This window comes from Apium graveolens, chromosome 5 (assembly GCF_009905375.1).
Source record: "Apium graveolens cultivar Ventura chromosome 5, ASM990537v1, whole genome shotgun sequence".
In the NCBI taxonomy this organism is placed as follows: Eukaryota; Viridiplantae; Streptophyta; class Magnoliopsida; order Apiales; family Apiaceae; genus Apium; species Apium graveolens.
The window spans coordinates 207,944,495-207,962,984 of record NC_133651.1 but is presented as its reverse complement, the minus strand read 5'-3'; the positions used below and the strand labels follow the sequence as shown (position 1 = coordinate 207,962,984).

Sequence of the window (18,490 nt, the reverse complement as noted above, 5' to 3'; positions counted from 1 at the left end):
ACTTAATTTGATCTTTCGCTTTTTAATTAACTTTAGCTTTAAAATATATGTTTTTAAATGTTAATTTTATATAAAATTTAAGAATTAAAATAATTATATTTTAAACTATTTATTTTAATTTGTTAAAGTAAAAAAAATTCTAACTTATAAGTAAAATTATCAAACACTTATAAATATCCATCTGCTAATCACTTATAAGTCACTTATTTGTTTTAAATCATATATTACTTATTTTAAGATTTCCAAACAGGCACCATGTTTAAATTGCTTAAGAAATCAATTTAAGGTGAACTTTTTAATTAAAGAAATGGTTATGAAGATGTTGAAGACATGGCATCTTGTTCAAATTATTAATTTTGAAATTAAGACAACTAAGAGGTTAGGGGAAGTGCATGCTTTAGAAAAGGAATTTAGCCTAATCAGCGAATTTTTAACGAAATAACCATGTCAAAACCAGTTTTAACATGGCCCAGCAATTGTATATATCCGGGACTAATCCACAATGTCTCTTTTTTCTTTGAGATCTTGCCATCTCTAGTGCTACTCAAAATAAATGTTCATTCTGAGATTAAACACTCAACTAAGACTAAGATCCTAAAACCCTGCCACACTTATCCAAAATCATGACATCTACCTAAACTAGCACAGCAAAGTACATGGGCCATGGTGAGCTATAATAATACCTGGTGAGTTTTTTCCTACTTCGTGCCTACAAACCGATTTTTTAAAAGCATGGCAACTTGCATTTTCTTATAGTATGATGTCTACCAAAACTAGAAGGTGGACAGCCTTCTGGAAGCTGTAAATGTTTTTCGTTGTATTTAATGTTTACAAGGCAGAGACCATGAGGTGGAGCAGCCAAGGCATACTTTGCAAGCTCTCTGCGATCACAAGAAGCCAAAATCTTGGGAACAATATCAGGCGGAATTGCTTCCCGTCCTATCTGAAGCAACAGAGCAACCTAGGATAGCAAAATATTACATATATTATTTCCTAGGGCTTAGTCAACAATGACTATTGTTGAAAACATTATGGGAGTTTGAAGGAAATATGTTACAGAGGACAATAATATATAAATTTAGACTTGCTGAAAGATAAGATTGTATACCATGTTCCGAACTTGTCTGTAGAGGAATCCAGAGCCTTCAACTTCAAGCTGCAAAAGAGGTCCCTGAACAACATGCAACAAAATTATATATCATCATGCCCCTCGTAAAATTTTAGATACATTTTGTTCAAAAGCAAGATGGATATACACCCTAGATGGTTACCATCTCTATTACATCAAAGCGGAGGATATTCTTCACAGGATTTGGTGAATAGCTAGTGCGTGACGTATTCACAAAAGAAGAGAAGTTGTGCTCCCCAACAAAAAATTGTGCAGCCTCCTTTATGGCAGCTGTGTTGAGCTTATAAGTACTATGATAAGCATAATGCCGTTGAAATGGGTCCATAGTTGCATCATTATATATCTTGTAGGTATAAATCTTGCTGCTTACTGAAAACCGAGCATGAAATTCCGGCAATGCTGCACTAAACTCTCTAACTCGGATATCAGGAGGAAGAAGACCATTCATTGCTGCATGAGCACTTTCCAGGCTATCATAGTTAAAAGGTGTAGAAAAGTGTGCCACCTAAATTCTGAAATTACTTTAATTCGTATATAGAGTTGATATATGGTTGGTCAATGAACAAGAAGAAGTCACACCTGACCCCAAGCATGAACTCCTGCATCAGTCCTACTTGCACCGACTACACAAAGATCCTTCCTTTCCAGTTTTGTAACTTGAGTTAAGGCTTGCTCGATAAGGCATTGTATTGTTGGGGGTGACTTCTGATACTGCCAGCCTAATCACAACAATGCAAAACCTCAGTACAAGCCCAGAAATTAAAAGGTAGTTTAGCATAACAATTTGATTTAGAAGTAGAAATGCTAATCACGGCAATTTTTGTAACAATAGAACTAAAACAGAAAGACAATTGTTCTAATCAACACAATATGGCACAAATTAGGGCTTTTGTCCTAAATGGCTACCACCCTTGCCATGATAGCTGGAAAAGAAACGTGAATGATGGAAATAGTATGCCATATAAAACAATCCAAAAAGATTGCGTCCATTTAATAAAAACTCAGATTTATTAATATTCATTAATTCAATCCACTCCATGTGTTGTCTCTGAATCCTTAAACCCTGTTATTACATATATGATATATCTCTTGCATCACACCAATGTAGCAATATATAAACTTAATAAGTAGGAAAAATAATAATGAATGGCGTTGCTTTCCCATTGACAGTTTTGCACAGCTAGCAAACACACTACAATGCACATTGTAACACTGCTGGGCTCAATGTGCTAGGTTGCGGTAAATATCTCATTCACATTTAACTCATATTGGACGAATATAGTTGAAAAGGGAAAGAGACTAATGCCCACAGTTTGATTAGAGGTGAACGAAATACTAATTTGCGGGGTAACTATCTATAGTTTTCATCCCTTTGTAATCGAAATTAATCCATACTATCTATCTATCGAAATTACAATACAAAACCATCAATTCCAAGAGAAACAGGGGGGGGGGGGCAATAAACAAGTTTGGGGTAGCTGAAATGAACCTGAAAAGCGAGTGCCGTCGTAAGAAATAAGCAATCTCCATTTATGAGAATGCCCACTTTGCCCTTGTTGTTCTTCTTCACTACCATTCCCTTGTTGTAATTTCTGCAAAATTAGTGTGTGTATATATATTATTATTAATAGAATATAAATGTAGAAAAGTTAATAAATGGGAGAGAAAAGTAACTCACAGAAGGCCAATTATTCGGATGAAAAGGGAGATTAATCGGAACTACCACCGACGACGCCAACGCCAACGCCGTCCACACTACCATATCCCCCTTGCTTTGCCAATCCCACCTTCCCTATTATATTAATACATTGAAAATTTTTTTAGTTTCTAGTAAAATGAATAAATTATATTTTTAAGTTTAAAAAATACTACATTTTGTAACAAAATTAATCGCGGTGTACTATTTAAATAATAAAATTGTATTATTATTTGTATATTTATAAATATATTTTTTAAGTATAATTTTACAGTTTTAGATTCGGGTTAAACAGATTGACTCTTGATCCACTTTTTTTTTTAAAAGTCTATATTAAATTTGACCTATTTTGATCAGACCCGTAAGGCTGCACAAAGATCAAAACCAGGACCGGCCTGCACCGGACCGAATACCATAATTTTTTAAAATTAAGAACCGAGGACCGGACCGGCTCTATCCGGTTTTGGGACCGGACCGAACCGGACCGGAAAAACCCGATTTGGACCGGTTTAATTAATATATATATAAAAAAAATTATTTATATAATTTTATTTTATTTTTTCTTTCAAATTTATAGACATTAAAAATTTTGTTACTTGATACTTCAATAAAAATTTAAAAGTAAGTATATATCTTATTATTTTAAAAGTAAATATTAATTTTTAAGTATATGAATATCAATATTTTATCACATGAAGTACGAAATTTAGTAATTTAAATTATAGTATCGATCTATTTAATTTTATTAATTTATTATCAATTAATTTGGATCAATAAAATATGATATGGGTTAATATTTTATATATATATATATATATTTCTTATAATAAATAAAGTAAAGATAAATAATTATATATATGAATTAGGTCCATTCAGGTCTGGAGCATATTTTTTCAGGTCTTTGACCCGATCAAACCGAATACCGGATTTTTTGAATTATAAGTATCAGGGACCGAACCAGGTATATTCAGTACGGTCCAAATCTTGAACCGGTAGATCCGGAATTACAGGCCCAGACCGGAATTCCAGCCCTTGCTTATAAGAACAAACCGTAAAATTTCTTGTTGCGTGGGCGGGTAGTGTCTAAGATGCTAATACTAAACATGAAATAATCCATCTGGATAATCAGTTTTTTTTTATAAAAATGTTTAAGGGAAAAAAAAGCGCTGAAGATTAGGCAAACACAAGCCCAGGCAATATAAACATACAGCCCAACAGAAGGATCAAGTCCAGGCAAACACAAACCCGGCACAAAGACACCAACTAGTCAACTACTATAGCAAACACAGACAGCGAGAAATTAAATTCATAGGTACTCAAACTAATACCTGCAGGGAGCAAGAAAAGCCCACAAATGATGTGCATGTATCATGTATGAATATGACAATATTAAAAAATTGATAGACGTGAAAAATGGCATATAATCGAAAGACAAAATAGTAATGGGGACGAATTTCATTAAATGTAAACGACGTCACTTGTGGTTGTGGGAACAAGAGCTTGAGACAGAACGTGACATACAGCCCCCGCCCCGCGATAATTTGGAAATTTGGATGATTAGCAATCTTTCTTCTCCTCACCAATCACAACCCCTTCAAATGACCACCTTCCAATTTTTAATTTCCCTCTTCTCCGAGTTAATATTGATATACTTGGTGAATATAAATCTTTCACATGATCAAACATTAAATATAAGGAGCACCGTTAGAAACAAGTGGTAAATAATTTATCTTCTATTGTGAGTTCGATTTTCGCTCAATGGAACAAACATATACTTATTTGTAAAGTTATATTATCAAAAAAAATGAAATATAAGATACCTATAACTAATAAATTATCTCCTAATTGAATTTACATTACCATGATCAATTAAGACAACAAGTCATGAAATAGTGTCATCGCATTGTACTTGTTCTGTTAAATAATTATACTACATTAACAAGTTCCTTTAATTTAGATTTTTATGTTGATTGAAACTGATAAGTCACGCCACAGATTGCTGTGACGATTACCCATCCGCTTCTGTCAACAAGGTAGGGTTGGGTTCGTCAACAAGGCTTGTCAACATTAAATACTTGAGCCACTTACGATCGCATTTTATAAACGTTATATTTTTAAGAATCACACATTACAAATATCTTAATTCAACCATATATGACAATTATCTCTGATTTAGACATGTAATGATAATTGGCTTTGTCTTGACAAAAACAATAGGCTTTGTGATTTTCAGCTAGCTTCATAATTTCTAGATCTAGGTATATGTCAATCATAACCGATATACATTTAAAAGTCGATGAACTGACAATCGATGAACTAACAATCGATAAGATAATAACCCTCATTAAAATAATATTTTTTTTGGTTCCAACATAATAGACACTTTACTCTCGGTAAACCAATAAACTCACTAAATTAATATTTTTTTTGGTCGCGACCCTATTATTTTAAAGAGGTTTAACTGTAATTTATATTTACAGTTACCACACAATAAATATACTTTATATTACCGACTACATGGATTGATCATGCACGTATGATCAATATTATACTTTACGTGAAAATGAAATATTGTGATAATTTATAATATTATCATAAAATATTAACAAGTGAACTAGAATATAACTGATAGGCCATAATATTATTAGGCCCAAATAACATTATAAAAGTCTAAGAAAATAGCACCCCAGGCACAAACTAGTATGGTCCCGGACACATGACAGCCAACGAGGATGTCAACGGTCCCATATTACCCGAAATGGAATGACAGCATCTCAACCATCCATGTGTCTAAATCTCAAGACATCGCAATAATAAGGGGACTGCTGGGCCCTGTTAGTAATCTGGACCATTCGTTCATCCACCAACCAAGATTCATGAATGACTAGGATAAAGAGGTACAAATCCCCAAAACCCTAAAATTGGGAGCCTATAAAAGACCCCAAAAAGAGAGTTTTGGGGGTTACAAATTATTACTTGCTCTCTACACATATACACACACCACTGCAATATATTTGAATAGCTTTTTTTTTTTTCTTCTTCATCAAGAAACTCCCTTCTTATTCTTACACCGGAGTTACTCGAGGACGCCGCCCCCTCCGGTTCTATTTTACAGAAACCCCAAATCGCAGCTTAACCAAACATTGTCCTTGCCGCATAAACGGAACTATAGCTTGTGTAAGGAAATGAGAAGATTCAGGGAAGAAACAGGGTTATCATTGGCTCTAGAAGGAGAGGACGAACCTCCGATTCAGTGGTACCGACAATTCCAGCCATTCCATTCCACCAACGAGGCTAGTTCTTTACACCCCGGTAAGGTTAATGTCTCGACTATCTTAGAACTACTTTGCTCATTATCCGTACTTTGAAAAAACCTGTAGTATTGTGTTTGTGGTAGTTTGTCTGTTTTATCTTGAAAAAAAATGACCACAAGGAAGACTAAAACAGCTTTTCCGGTCCAGTTCACCCTACCGTCGTCCCACCCAGGGATGTAGACATCGAAAAAATAGACGAGAGGTTCTCCCTAATCCGTATCTCATCCCAACAACTCCAACCAGGAGACCAAAGGATAACCATAGAGAAGGCAACTCATAAAGATGCAGAAACCTCTAGAACTCCCTGGGGAAGCTTGGCCCCAAAGCAGATTCAAGCAGCCTTGAACCTTTGGAAAGAGAAAAACCATCCCGAAACTGAAACCCGCCCAGAGGATCAGGAAGAACACTCCGGAGAAACCCGCGGTTCGGTCCTCGACCGGATTACAAAAAATATGAAAAGGCCAACGAATGATGCCCGAGATGAATTACGAAGAGCCTCACTCCAGGACCGAATTTGGAAAGAGGAGGAAGCTAAGACCAAGGTAAACATTGAGAAGACAATCGAGGAAGAAGAGGCTAAGATGAAAAAGAAAACCCACATATTACACGTCTCCTCAGACTCCAAGCCCGAGAAAGAATCCAAACAAGAGTAGTGGCACGGGCTCTCCGTGACCTCAAGAGGAAAGTCGAGGGGGACGGGGAATTCGGAGCAGCAACCACCCCCTTTACCAGAAAAATAGTATACTCCTAGAGAATCTGGTATCAAGCACTTCAATTTCGACTCCTTCGATGGACTGGCGGATCCTGAGGACCATCTGAACTACTTTGAGCAGATCTCGAATATCTACGACTATCCTGATCTCATAAGGTGTCATTTTTTCACATCCACACTGAAGGGAGGGGCCCAAAAATGGTTTAGCAGAATCCCGTCCCGTAGCATAGACTCGTGGAAAGATTTTTGAGAGATATTTCTAAAAAGATTCCGGGCAAATCGTATGAATGAGCTGCAGATGTGCCATCTGGAAACCATCCAACAAAGAAGCAAAGAATCACTCCCGGACTTTATCAAAAGATTTCAAGAAGTAATCAACCAACTTTCCAATCTGGAAGCAAAGAAAGCCGTTAATATCTTCCAGAGGAACCTCCACCCGGTTTCTTGTGAGGGCTATGTCAAAGACCTGATCCACAGGGAGCCCTAGAGCCTTGTCTCAGCCTATGCACTGGCTTCGAAATTCATAAAGGAGAATAACTTCCTAAAATCGATGAAAATGAACAAAAGAATCCACGATGAGGATGAGCCCCTGGAGAGACGCTCATCGTACATAAGAGATAAAAAATTCAAAGTGGATAGACAGAACAACTACATTTAGCAGTCCCAGGGAACCCCACCCCGGAACGATTATTCAGCTCCAGAAAAGAATCAAAAGAAACCCAAATATAATAGAGAGCCGAAACTTGAGCCCAAATGGACTCCCCTCAACAGGTCTCAGGCCGACATCTTAAGAAAAAATAAGGGTAAGCCATTCTACTATCCACCAAAGCCCCTTCCTGCCCCTCCGAAGAATAGGGCGAGAGACAAGCACCGTGGGTATCATGAAAACCATAAACACACCTTTTCCTTGAAAATGTTTATAAAAGATCATATCAAAAAAGGAAACATGAACCAGTACCTGTAGAGAAAGCCAACAGATAAGAACTGTTATTCCCAAACAATCTAACAACTAGAATTACAGAAGGGGGGTTGAATGTAATTTTTGGTTTCTTTTCAATTTTAAGAACTTCTCACAAATATAAATATATCAGTGTTTGAATATACAAAAGTGCGGAATGAAAATATAGATGTATTCAAACACAAAGTAATTAAATACAAGGATTAAAAACTTTCTGGTGGACTGAACTTACCCCCCAGAGATACATATATTTATGAGAACTCTGTGATGCAAACATGCACACAGCTTCTTACAAGTATTGATACACTTAAAACAAAGAAATTCTTAACAGATACAGATTTTTCTATTTCTCAGTTCTTGCTTGCATTCTTTTCAACTTGCTACTCTTGGTTTATATCACCAAGTTACATGATAAAAAGACAAACTAATAAGATAAAAGTGTCTTAGTCTAATTACATGCTACTCCATTTCTCCATCCAGCATCTTTAAATATCTTCAAGTAAGCATGGAAGTGAAAATACTTCTTTGTTCTCTAAAACCTGTTAATAGGCTACTACATTCCATTTGCATACAATCAATCCATGTGACTATCAAGTCACTATCAACTGCCTTTTGAATTTGATCATCCATTAAAACTCTGTTGGATCATCCGTTGAGACTTTGTTGGATCATCCGTTGAGAGTCCGGTTGATCATCCATTGAAACTCTAGTTGATCATCCGTTAAAACCTTGTGGAACATCCGTTGGGAGTATTTTCATAGCAGTTAACTCTATTTCACTCATGCAAGATTACAAGGCATCTAATATTTACAATTAGCCAACCTATTTTACATATCAGTCTAGTAGTCAACATGACTTAGAATATCCTACAAATTCTAGTTCTTTAAGGTATTATAATATGTAGGCATGTGCTACCAAAACTTATTTAAACATAAGCTACTCTTTCAACGAATGACAGAGTACATTATCCGTTGAAAGATACAATTACACTTAATCAAATCTACTAAGGTGTTTTTATAGCATATCATCAAATCTACAACATATTCCTAATAATCTCCCCCAATTTATGTCTACTAGAATTATAGGCATAAATTTAGAGGGACTTGATGATAATAAAACACCTTTTTAAATAGAGATTATTCAACAGTAGATAAAACTGATAAGTGCTGCAAGTTATTGAAAGTTGACAGAAGAAAGTTCACAAGTCTTACAAGCTTTGTTCAAGGTGCTCCTCTAGTCTCAGCAAATTAATCTTTTCTCCTTGAATGTCTAGTCTTCTTTCCCAGCCTTTCATTGTTCTCTTCAATATGGTATTGGAGTTGTCTGTAGAACTCAGATTCATCTTCATTTGATTAATCCAGTATCTCCTGTATTTCCTTGAGATTTTCATTGTTTGATATCTTTAGCTGGAAATCTAATATGAAGAATCTTATTATGTTCTTTTAATCCTTGAACTCCATTAGCCAATATGGCCTCAAGTGCACTGTATCCCCAGTGTAAGGATTAGTTAAGACTTTTGGGAGTGAATTTGGGTCTTGTTAAGTCCCGAATTATCATAGAAGAGGGGTTGAATACGATAATCACTAAATAAAAAAATTCTTTCGAATCTTTTGCCGATATAAAATTTAGTGCTCAGTTAGTGGTTCCGTGTTCTTGAGAGGAATAGTATTTGGAACAATAAAACGAGGAACACAAGATATTCGGGGAAATAAATATTCGTATATAAATCCGCGAGGGGTGTTGCTACACTCCGGTAAATAAATTAACTGACTACAATCTAAGAACAACAAAGTTTCTAGCTTCTACAAAGATCAACAAATTAAATCCTATACAATGATCTAGCTTTTGTTTGTACAAGGATTTAATTACCGGGTAACATTTATAATGCCCCTATAAATATACAAGAGTTAAACCGGACATTATAACGTTACTCCGGTGAGAAGAATAACTGATATGGATCTGTGTGTATATCTCCTCTGTATCTCTTTGCTTCTAATTTCACCAGCTCTTTGGGAGATAAGATGAACATAACAATCCGATTGCTGAATGATCTGCTGCTGTTGTGTAGACTTTATATCAATAATGTGTGGCTGAGGAGAGAGCTGAGATCAGGGGATATATTCTATAACCCGCGACTAACAAAAAACAAGTAACTGTCGACTAACAAATCAGGTCCTAAATTGCGACTAACAACAAACCAACTACAACCTGCGACTAATTAATAAATATGTACTTGAATGAAATGAAGCTAACGTGCGACCATTTCATTTGGTTGCCTGGTTTTGTTTTATACATTTGTTTTTGATTTTCTTTCTTTTTTCTTTTTTTCTTTTTTGTTTTCTTTTTTGTTTTCTTTTTGTTTTCCTTTTTTTTTGTTTTCCTTTTCTTTTTGTTTTCTTTTGATTTTATTTTTCTATTTATTTAAGTTTAAATTGTAACTAAATTAATTTATAAAATAAACTTAAATACTCCCTCCGTCCCCTCCCAATTATTATCGTTTCTGGAAGAGTGCCCGACACGTATTTTAAGATGAAGATAAAGTATAGTTCTTTAACTTTTTTAAAAAAAAATATTTTTCTGAATAAAAGTTTAAACATTCTATTTATTCAGAAAAAGAATTTTTTTTATAAAAGTTAAAGAACTATACTTTCTATTCATCTTAAAATGCGTGTCGGACACTCTCCCAGAAACGATAACAATTGGGAGGGACGGGGGGAGTATAACTTATATAAATAAACTAATTTAGATTTATAGAATAAAATTATTTAAAGTTTATAAAATAAATCATTTTAAGTTTATTAAATAAATTATATTAAAGTCCATTAAATAAATTTATTTAATTTAACAATTAAACTTTGAGTTTCACCAGTCCCTCGAGCAGTTTAGCTGAATACCCCGCGCACCTCTTCTTGTACTTTAACAGATAAACGTTCAATCCAAGTACGTTCCTCAACTTAAAAATTCTTCTAAAAATAATACCCAGATTCCTTTCACGAGCTGTTGACATCTAGTGCAACTGGTCTGGTTCACAGATGACTAACTCCGATTCAGGTTTTCGTATTATAGCCTTGATTACATTGTTAAGCTTGCAACAACTTTATTGCTTCAAACACTGATTGTTAATAAATAAATGTACTTTTACTGGAATCCTTTCTGGTACTTTAGACAACGTCTTCATTACTACTACAATCTTGAATACTTCATTCACTGTTGTTATTCCCTAACAATACGACAAGAATTACAGAAGGGGGGGTTGAATGTAATTCTGGCTTCTTTTTGAGATTTATGAAAAATGGTTCTAACTCAATTTATATCTAACTGTTTGATTTGCAAAGTGCGGAATACAGAGTTAAGTTATTCAAACATAAAGTAATAAAAACTCAGGTCTTTAAAACTTTCTGGTGGATTTGAATGTATCCACCAGACATATATATATATATATATATATATTAAGAGAACCCTGTGAAGCTTGAATAGCTTACAGTTGCTTTACAAGTAAACAAACAAACTACAGAGAAATTCTACAGAATACAGCTTACAAATATTTCTCTGCTAAAAATGTGTTTGCTTAGTTAGTTTGTTCTACTAGCTACACTTGGTTTATATATCACCAAGTTTACACGATAATAAGACAAGATAGTAAAACAAAACCTATCAAGTCCAACTCCATGCTGCTTCACTACTCTATTCTAGCATCTTTGAATATCTTCATAATAGCATGGAAATGGTAATGCTCCTTCTTCTCAAAACCCTGCTAAAAAGACTGCCACATTCCTTTTGCAAACACTCGACGCATGCGACTGTGTTGTCACTGTTAACAGATATTTGAATTGATCATCCGTCGGGTACATGCTTGTTATCCGTCAGGTAGCCTTGTTGATCATCCGTCTGGTAGCTTTGTTGATCATCCGTCGGGTAGCCATTTATCACTTGACTCCATTTCATTTGTGCAGAATTACAAGACATCTTATATTTACATTTAATCAACCTATTCTGTACATCTACTAGCAGTCTACATGATTCATAAGCTACTACAGAATCTATACAAAGTTGTTTGCAGAAATGTGCTACAGTACTTATTGTTACATAAGCTACTCACCCGGTGGATATCAATTAGTCATCTGTCGGGACTATATTGAATCATCCGTCGGGACTATAATTGATCATCCGTCGGGTGCTACAAAATTCACTAAGTTAAATCTACTAAGGTGTTTTGTTTAGCTTATCATCAAGTACACAACATATTGTTAACAATCTCCCCCAATTTATGTCTACTGGAATTGTAGCCATAAATTAAGAGAACCTTGATGATAACAAAACATCCTAAAGATACAGATTAAAAATAGTAGATAAAACTGATAAGTGCTACAAATTGCTGAAAGTTGAACAATGTAAAGTACACAAAGAAATTGCTCACAGTTGTTATCAAGATGCTCCTCTAGTCTGAGCAGATAGATCTATTTCCTTGATTGTCTGGATTTCTTCCCAAGCCTTCTGTTGTTTTCTTCAATTTGATTCTGAAGTTGTCTGTGGAATTCAAGTTCATCAGCTTCTGAGAGATTTAGCATTTCCTGCATTTTCAAAAGAGTCTCAGTGCTAGAGATACTCAATTGGTCCTCTAATTTGAAGAATCTTCTAACACCTTTGTCATCCATGAATTCTATCAGCCAATAGGGCCTTAGATGCACTCTTTTTTCTGTAAAGGGAATAGATAGAGTTTTTGAAAGTGCATCTTTGGCTCTAGTACTCCTTAGTTCCTCAATCATCTTTAGAACTATTCTTCTTGCAGTCACATTGTATCCAAAGTTCTTTTTGAAGGATGAGTAGACTTTAATCAGAACATATTGGATTTCGTGGAGAATCCTGTGAAGAGGCCATGTCATCTCTTTCCCTCCCTTGTATCTAAATACCAGTTTTTCAGGACGATGTCTGTAAGCATCAATTCCTCTTACTTCTTCCAGTTCATCCAAGTAGAGATTCAAGTCTGAAAATTCTTTGATATCATAAATGTACATGAGATCTCTCTTGTTGACTGTGGGTTGGGATTTGGTTAGAGCTTTGGATCTGAGAGATAGATGCTTCACTTTCTTGCTAGCTCTAGTCTTTGTCTTCTTTGTCTTGAAGATGGGTAAATTTAGCTCAGGAATTGGTAAACTATCCCAGTCTACTGGCTCATCCTTAGGAACAATTGGTTCACCATGAATATTTCTTGTTGGATCAACCACTTTGAATTCTTCAAATACCACTGAGGGTTTTGATGTCTGAGTTGTAGTTGTAGGCTTTTTGGGAAATTGGTCTTCCAATTCCTCATCATTAAAGTTCACTTTCCTCTTGGAATGGAGTTTGTATCTAAATCTTCTTTTCTGCTGTGATTCTTCTTGTATTTTCAGATCCTTAGGTTCAGTAATTACAGTTGGTTGTACAGGAAGTTCTGTTATGGTTTTTATAACTTGAAGCTTGGACAAGATAGCAGCTTGTTCTTTCTTTTGCTTTTGCTTCTTAGCATCCAAAGTAGCTTGCTTCTTTTTTAGCCTGATTCTTTCTTTCTCTTCCTTCTTAGCTTCCACAAACAGTGGGTGTTCAACCACCACACAAATCTCCTTACCATTTCTGTAAATTTTAGAAATTCTCCTTTTAAGCACTGAATCAGTTGGATCCTTGTAGAATACAATAGACCTAGCCAACGGCTTCTTCTCATCTGGCCTAGGTGTTTCAAACACTGTATCCATAGGATTCTTGTCTGAAAACTTAGAGTAGTTCCATTTGGCCTTCATAATGAGATCTTTCTTTGGAGATTTGATGCAGGAAGTTTGACCTCTTTCCAGATAGTTCATACTTATGTCATTCACAGAAATTTTCATGACTTTAGAGTGATGATTGAAGACTTTGTCTGGGTTCTGAATTGGCCCAAACTTTTGTTGGATATCTACATCTATCTTTCTATGTTTTTCTTTTATTTCCTTCTCTAAGGCTCTAGCATCAATCATCTTAGAATTTGATTTCAATTCAAGCTTTTCAGCTGCTCTTTGGATTAGATCAATGCTATCCAACACTGGTGGCTTTGTGAAAGCAATTATTGGCACAATCACTTTGTTGACTTGTATGTTTAGCACTTTTTGCTCCCCCTCACTTCTTGATTCCCCTTGACTGAATAAGACAATTGAGCTTGTTTTCTCCCCCTTAGAAGAGGTTTCTTTCTCCCCCTTTTTGTTATTAGCAAGTTGAGTAGAAGAAGGGGTTTGTGATGCCACTAGCCTTTGAAATAAGTCTGTTTGTTGTGCCTGATGTAGATATATAGCTGTTAGAGAGGCTTCCATTGCTGTCATTCTGGTATCCAAGGAATCTATCTTTGTGGCAAGATCAGAATTTTTCCTGAGTTATCTTTTAATGTCAAGCATTGTAGCTTCTGGAAGTTTAGAATCCAACCTTTCAAAAATGTCCTTTTTCATTTGATCAATTTCACCTTTGATAGAGGTGACATCCTGAGTATGTTGAAAACCTTGGATTTGTTGTAATTGAAGAGAAGCAAGGTGTGCTTGTAGGAGCTTCTTGGTGCTGGCATTTGTTGTGGATTGAAGAGCGGAGTGTGTCTGACTTATAAGTTAAATCAGGGTAGTCTTGAAATAGTGTTCATCACACTGCTTTGAAAATGTCTAAGATGGCATACTAGATCTGGAACTAGGGCCTACTTTTCCCCTATGTCGAGTGACCCCTCTTCACTTACATCACCAAAGAAATCAGCAGATTCCCCAGTCCCATAGTCAACATCATCATCAGCTCTAGGTGGCATACACTACGCCATTAGTGGGCTACTGTAATGCATGTGTTACAAGGAACGTTACATTAGGTCAGAGATTTTTGGCCTATTATAACACCTCTCTCGCAGTGTTACAATAGCTATAAAACTAGTGTTGCGGAGAATTTATAGTGTTGCACAGCATGTAACACCAACAACTGGTGTTACATTAGATACTTTTTTTATTTTTAAAAATATTAAAATAGAAATATAATCATAAATTAGTATTAAATTATATTATGATTTATTAGTGAATGATAAATGTAACATATAATATGATTTAAATCTAAAATTTCTTATACATAAATTCAACGAATTATTTTTTATTTTCCTATTTAATCAATAATAATTAAATAATTAAAAAAATAAAATTAAAAAATAAAATTAAAAAATATGCACAATTTTACTAAGTGAAATATTTGGGCGGTATTTTTGCCCCCAAATGAAAACACAGACTTCGACAAACCCTCACTCTCAGCCCCCTCTCTTGGCCTGTCTCTCTCCAAATTACACACAATCTCTGCTCCTTGCGAGTTTGATGTCGTCTTCATCTCAGCCGCCAACGTCCCTCTATCTCAGCCGCGATCCTTCGGAAACCCTAACTCGAGGTTATTTACTTCAATAAGCTCTAATATTTATTTTATGTGCTTAAATTTCATATATATTGTCTTTTCTTTGCTACTTTAAAGGTCATAGGATACTTGTGTGGTGGGACATAGAGAACTGTCAAGTTCCAAAAGGCTGCGATCCTGTGACGACTGAGAATTTTGCGACGTAATTAAGTCAATAAAGTATGTGTTATGTGATATGATTATAATTATGTGACTAAGTGTTGATTAGTTGTCTTTCTGTATATTAGAATATAGGAGCGTAGATAAAAACGTTCCAATTTAAAGAGTCAGCTTAGGAGTTAAGCTGTGTCTTTGGGCCGTCAGGTAGAACGGAACCCGTCCTAATAAGGAGTTAAAGAATATAAAATGTGAATTATGTGTGATTGAATGAAATGAATGTTTAAATAAAGTATTCGTCCTAAGTGACGTGTTGATTGGTAAAGATAATGAGAAGCGTAATCAAAACGCTGAGCGTCGGGCCGTCAGACTGAACGTGACCCGGTACGCGTAGAAAAGGATAAAGATTAAAGAAGGATAAATTCTATGATTAGACCTGAGTCGTTATGTGATTATATATATGAGATTGTTGTCTGTGTGCATGACTATGTGATCTGTGACGTTTTTTATGAATTTAAAAGGAATTATGTGATTTAAATAAAGGTTTAATTAACCTTTGCGCATTTTTATAAAATCATCCGAGTACGATAAAAACATGGGATTTGTTTTGATATCTTCTTAGTAGTCCTAGAGACTTTTTAAAAATGATGAGTGGATTTATTTGGTGGTCTTTGCATTTTTAAATTGTTTTTATGTGGAAAAATGTTATTATTAAGGCAAGCTTGCGAAATTCATATAAAATCAACCGTCTGCTCAAAAATCTATTATGAGTAATGGTTAAAAAGCTAATTTCGAGATCTACGTATTAAAATTGTCACTTGCAATAATTTCCAAATTTCCGAGAGAGATATATTTTATATCTATTTTTGTTTCATTTGAGTAAAAAGAAAAGGGACATATAAGCATAAAAAGAATGAGTAAAGTACAAGTTTGCCCTTGTTTTGGTGGTATAAAAATCCATTTCCCCCTTTTTCTTTTTCCTCCCCGTGCACCCACTCTCCCCTTCTCTTTTCTTTCTCATCTCTCTCTCTCTCGGCTATACTCTCACTCTCTCTCTCGGCTCTCTCCATCTCTCATCTCTCTCGCTTGCATGCAACACTCAAACCTCACTCAAACTCAAAGATATTGCTTCCTTTAGTCTTTATTTTCGGTATACTTCTCGATTCCCATTTGCATGTAAGTGTTTGTAAGAGTTTTAATGATTAATCACTATGGTGGTGTTCAAGGAAAATGATTTCTTGATACATAACTATAAGAGTGAATTCAAGAGATTTTTGGGTCATAAACTCGAGAGGAGACCCGGTATGGGCTCTCTCAAGTTCGACCACCACCGGCTATGATCCAAGGAGAGCCGATGGAGTTTCTATGATATGATAATTTGATTCTAAAACTTTGCATGTTTGGTTTTCGAAAAGATCAAAAGAGTTTTTGATAAATTCTTTTAAAACTTGATTATGTGATTAGAAAATGGATACGTCTTGATTGTTGATGTGTGTATAAGTTGTTTGATGATTAGGAGATTAAAATTTAAGGTTGCATGTGAGTTTTTAATTCGGCTTTATGCTAATTAAAAAGAGGAATTTGATTTGATGAGTTGATCTTAGTGAACACTAAGCTTATTTAGCATAAAAAGTGATTGCATGTTAGTTTTAGAGAAAAACAAGTAGTGCATGTAATTGTTGGATCCTTGAAGTTGTAAATCATGTTTTTTCCGAATGGAAAATGGATTTGCTTGTTGATTAAGTGGATGCATGTTGATTGAATGAGTTAATTAAAGTTAGAATCACTAGGTGATGCATGGTTTAGTGTTTAAATGAATGGAATGGCTTAGTAAAGGATTAAAACAAGTGGGAAATGTGATATATAACCTTGCATGTCAAAATTGATTCTTGCATGTTTGATTTATGGAAAAACCCGAATGGGTCTTAGGAGTAAAAAGATGAATTAAGTTGGTTTTTGTCAATTATCTTAATGGCTAGTGAGAACTTGATTGCATGACAAAGATTGGGGTGGTGTTTATGTTCGAATTTTGATGATTAAAAGAAGGTGCTGATTTTGATCCTTAATGTGTTTGTGATTCGGATTTTTGATTAAAAAGGATGAAGTTTAAGTCCGTAAATGACTCTTGTGATTTGCATTAGTTGTGTTTGATTATATGAGGTTGAAATTGAATATACTTGGTTGTGTTTTGTATGTATGGTTCGAATTAAGGAATAAAAGAAAAAGGGAATTAAATCGTTTGTTATTAAGAGCTTAAGTGATAGCTATGGTCGTAAAAGAGTTATATTAGTGTGATTTGAGAAATAGCTAAGGTTAAGCAAGTACGCTTTGATTGTTAAGTATATAAGGATATAAAAGTTACGAGAAAGGGATATGCTATGTGCTTATGTGTATAAGCTATAATCGTATACTCGAGTCAAGGATATAATCGAGTTATCGTATAGAGTGATCGTTCCGGGAACGAGAGTTGAGAAACTGATTGAGATTTTGATTCTTATTGTAGATTCGGAGCGTGAGGGAATTCAGGCTAGGAAAGGAAAGGATATACTAGGTGACAGTAGTTCAACCTTCAGGAAAGCAAATTCAGGCAAGTAACTCTGATTACATGTGTAAATGGTTCTAAAGAGAATGTTGTTCATACCATGTAGAGTATTGAACTATTTAATTATGAAACCCTGATATTGATTTGAGATACCCTGCCTTTGTTCTTGATAAACTGTTATTGATAAGCTTAATGATTCAACCCTTTGATAATCTGTCCTTTCTATTCAAGTTATTTATTAAGCCAAGAATTGTATTGAACCCTATGATTATCCTTGTTAACCCTGTTTAATGATACCTTATTTCCTTATCTTCCTATTGATCCCTAAACAGATGTTGATCCTTCTAACTTAAGTGCCTTGTTATCCCTGATACAGAATCCTTATGAATCGTTCCTTGCTTATCTTTAAATCACTCCCTGAACTTTGTTTCCTTAAAATCTGAATTAAGAATGAGTTTCGACTTGAAAGAGTCTGAATGATTTCAAATTCTTGGTAATGACAAAATGAATTTTAGAAAACCTATTTGTTTTTCCAACTCAAGGTTTTCCAAATGAATTCCTGATGGATTGGATTGGGACGTAAGAGGCTAGTGGGACTAGTCCAGTCATGGTAAG

The 18,490-nt window shown here is 34.9% G+C and overlaps 1 protein-coding gene across 1 annotated transcript; it reads right to left on the bottom strand.

Moving 5' to 3' along the window:
• Positions 1-405: 405 nt before the first annotated feature.
• LOC141724745 (uncharacterized) lies at positions 406-2,962 on the bottom strand. Its single transcript, XM_074526992.1, has 6 exons — positions 2,808-2,962; positions 2,619-2,721; positions 1,709-1,848; positions 1,272-1,634; positions 1,109-1,171; positions 406-961 (listed from the first exon to the last, which is right to left on the bottom strand). Exons 1-6 carry the CDS (start codon positions 2,889-2,891, stop codon positions 725-727), a joined length of 990 nt encoding a protein of 329 aa, XP_074383093.1. The 5' UTR covers positions 2,892-2,962; the 3' UTR covers positions 406-724.
• Between the last annotated feature and the right edge of the window lie 15,528 nt (positions 2,963-18,490).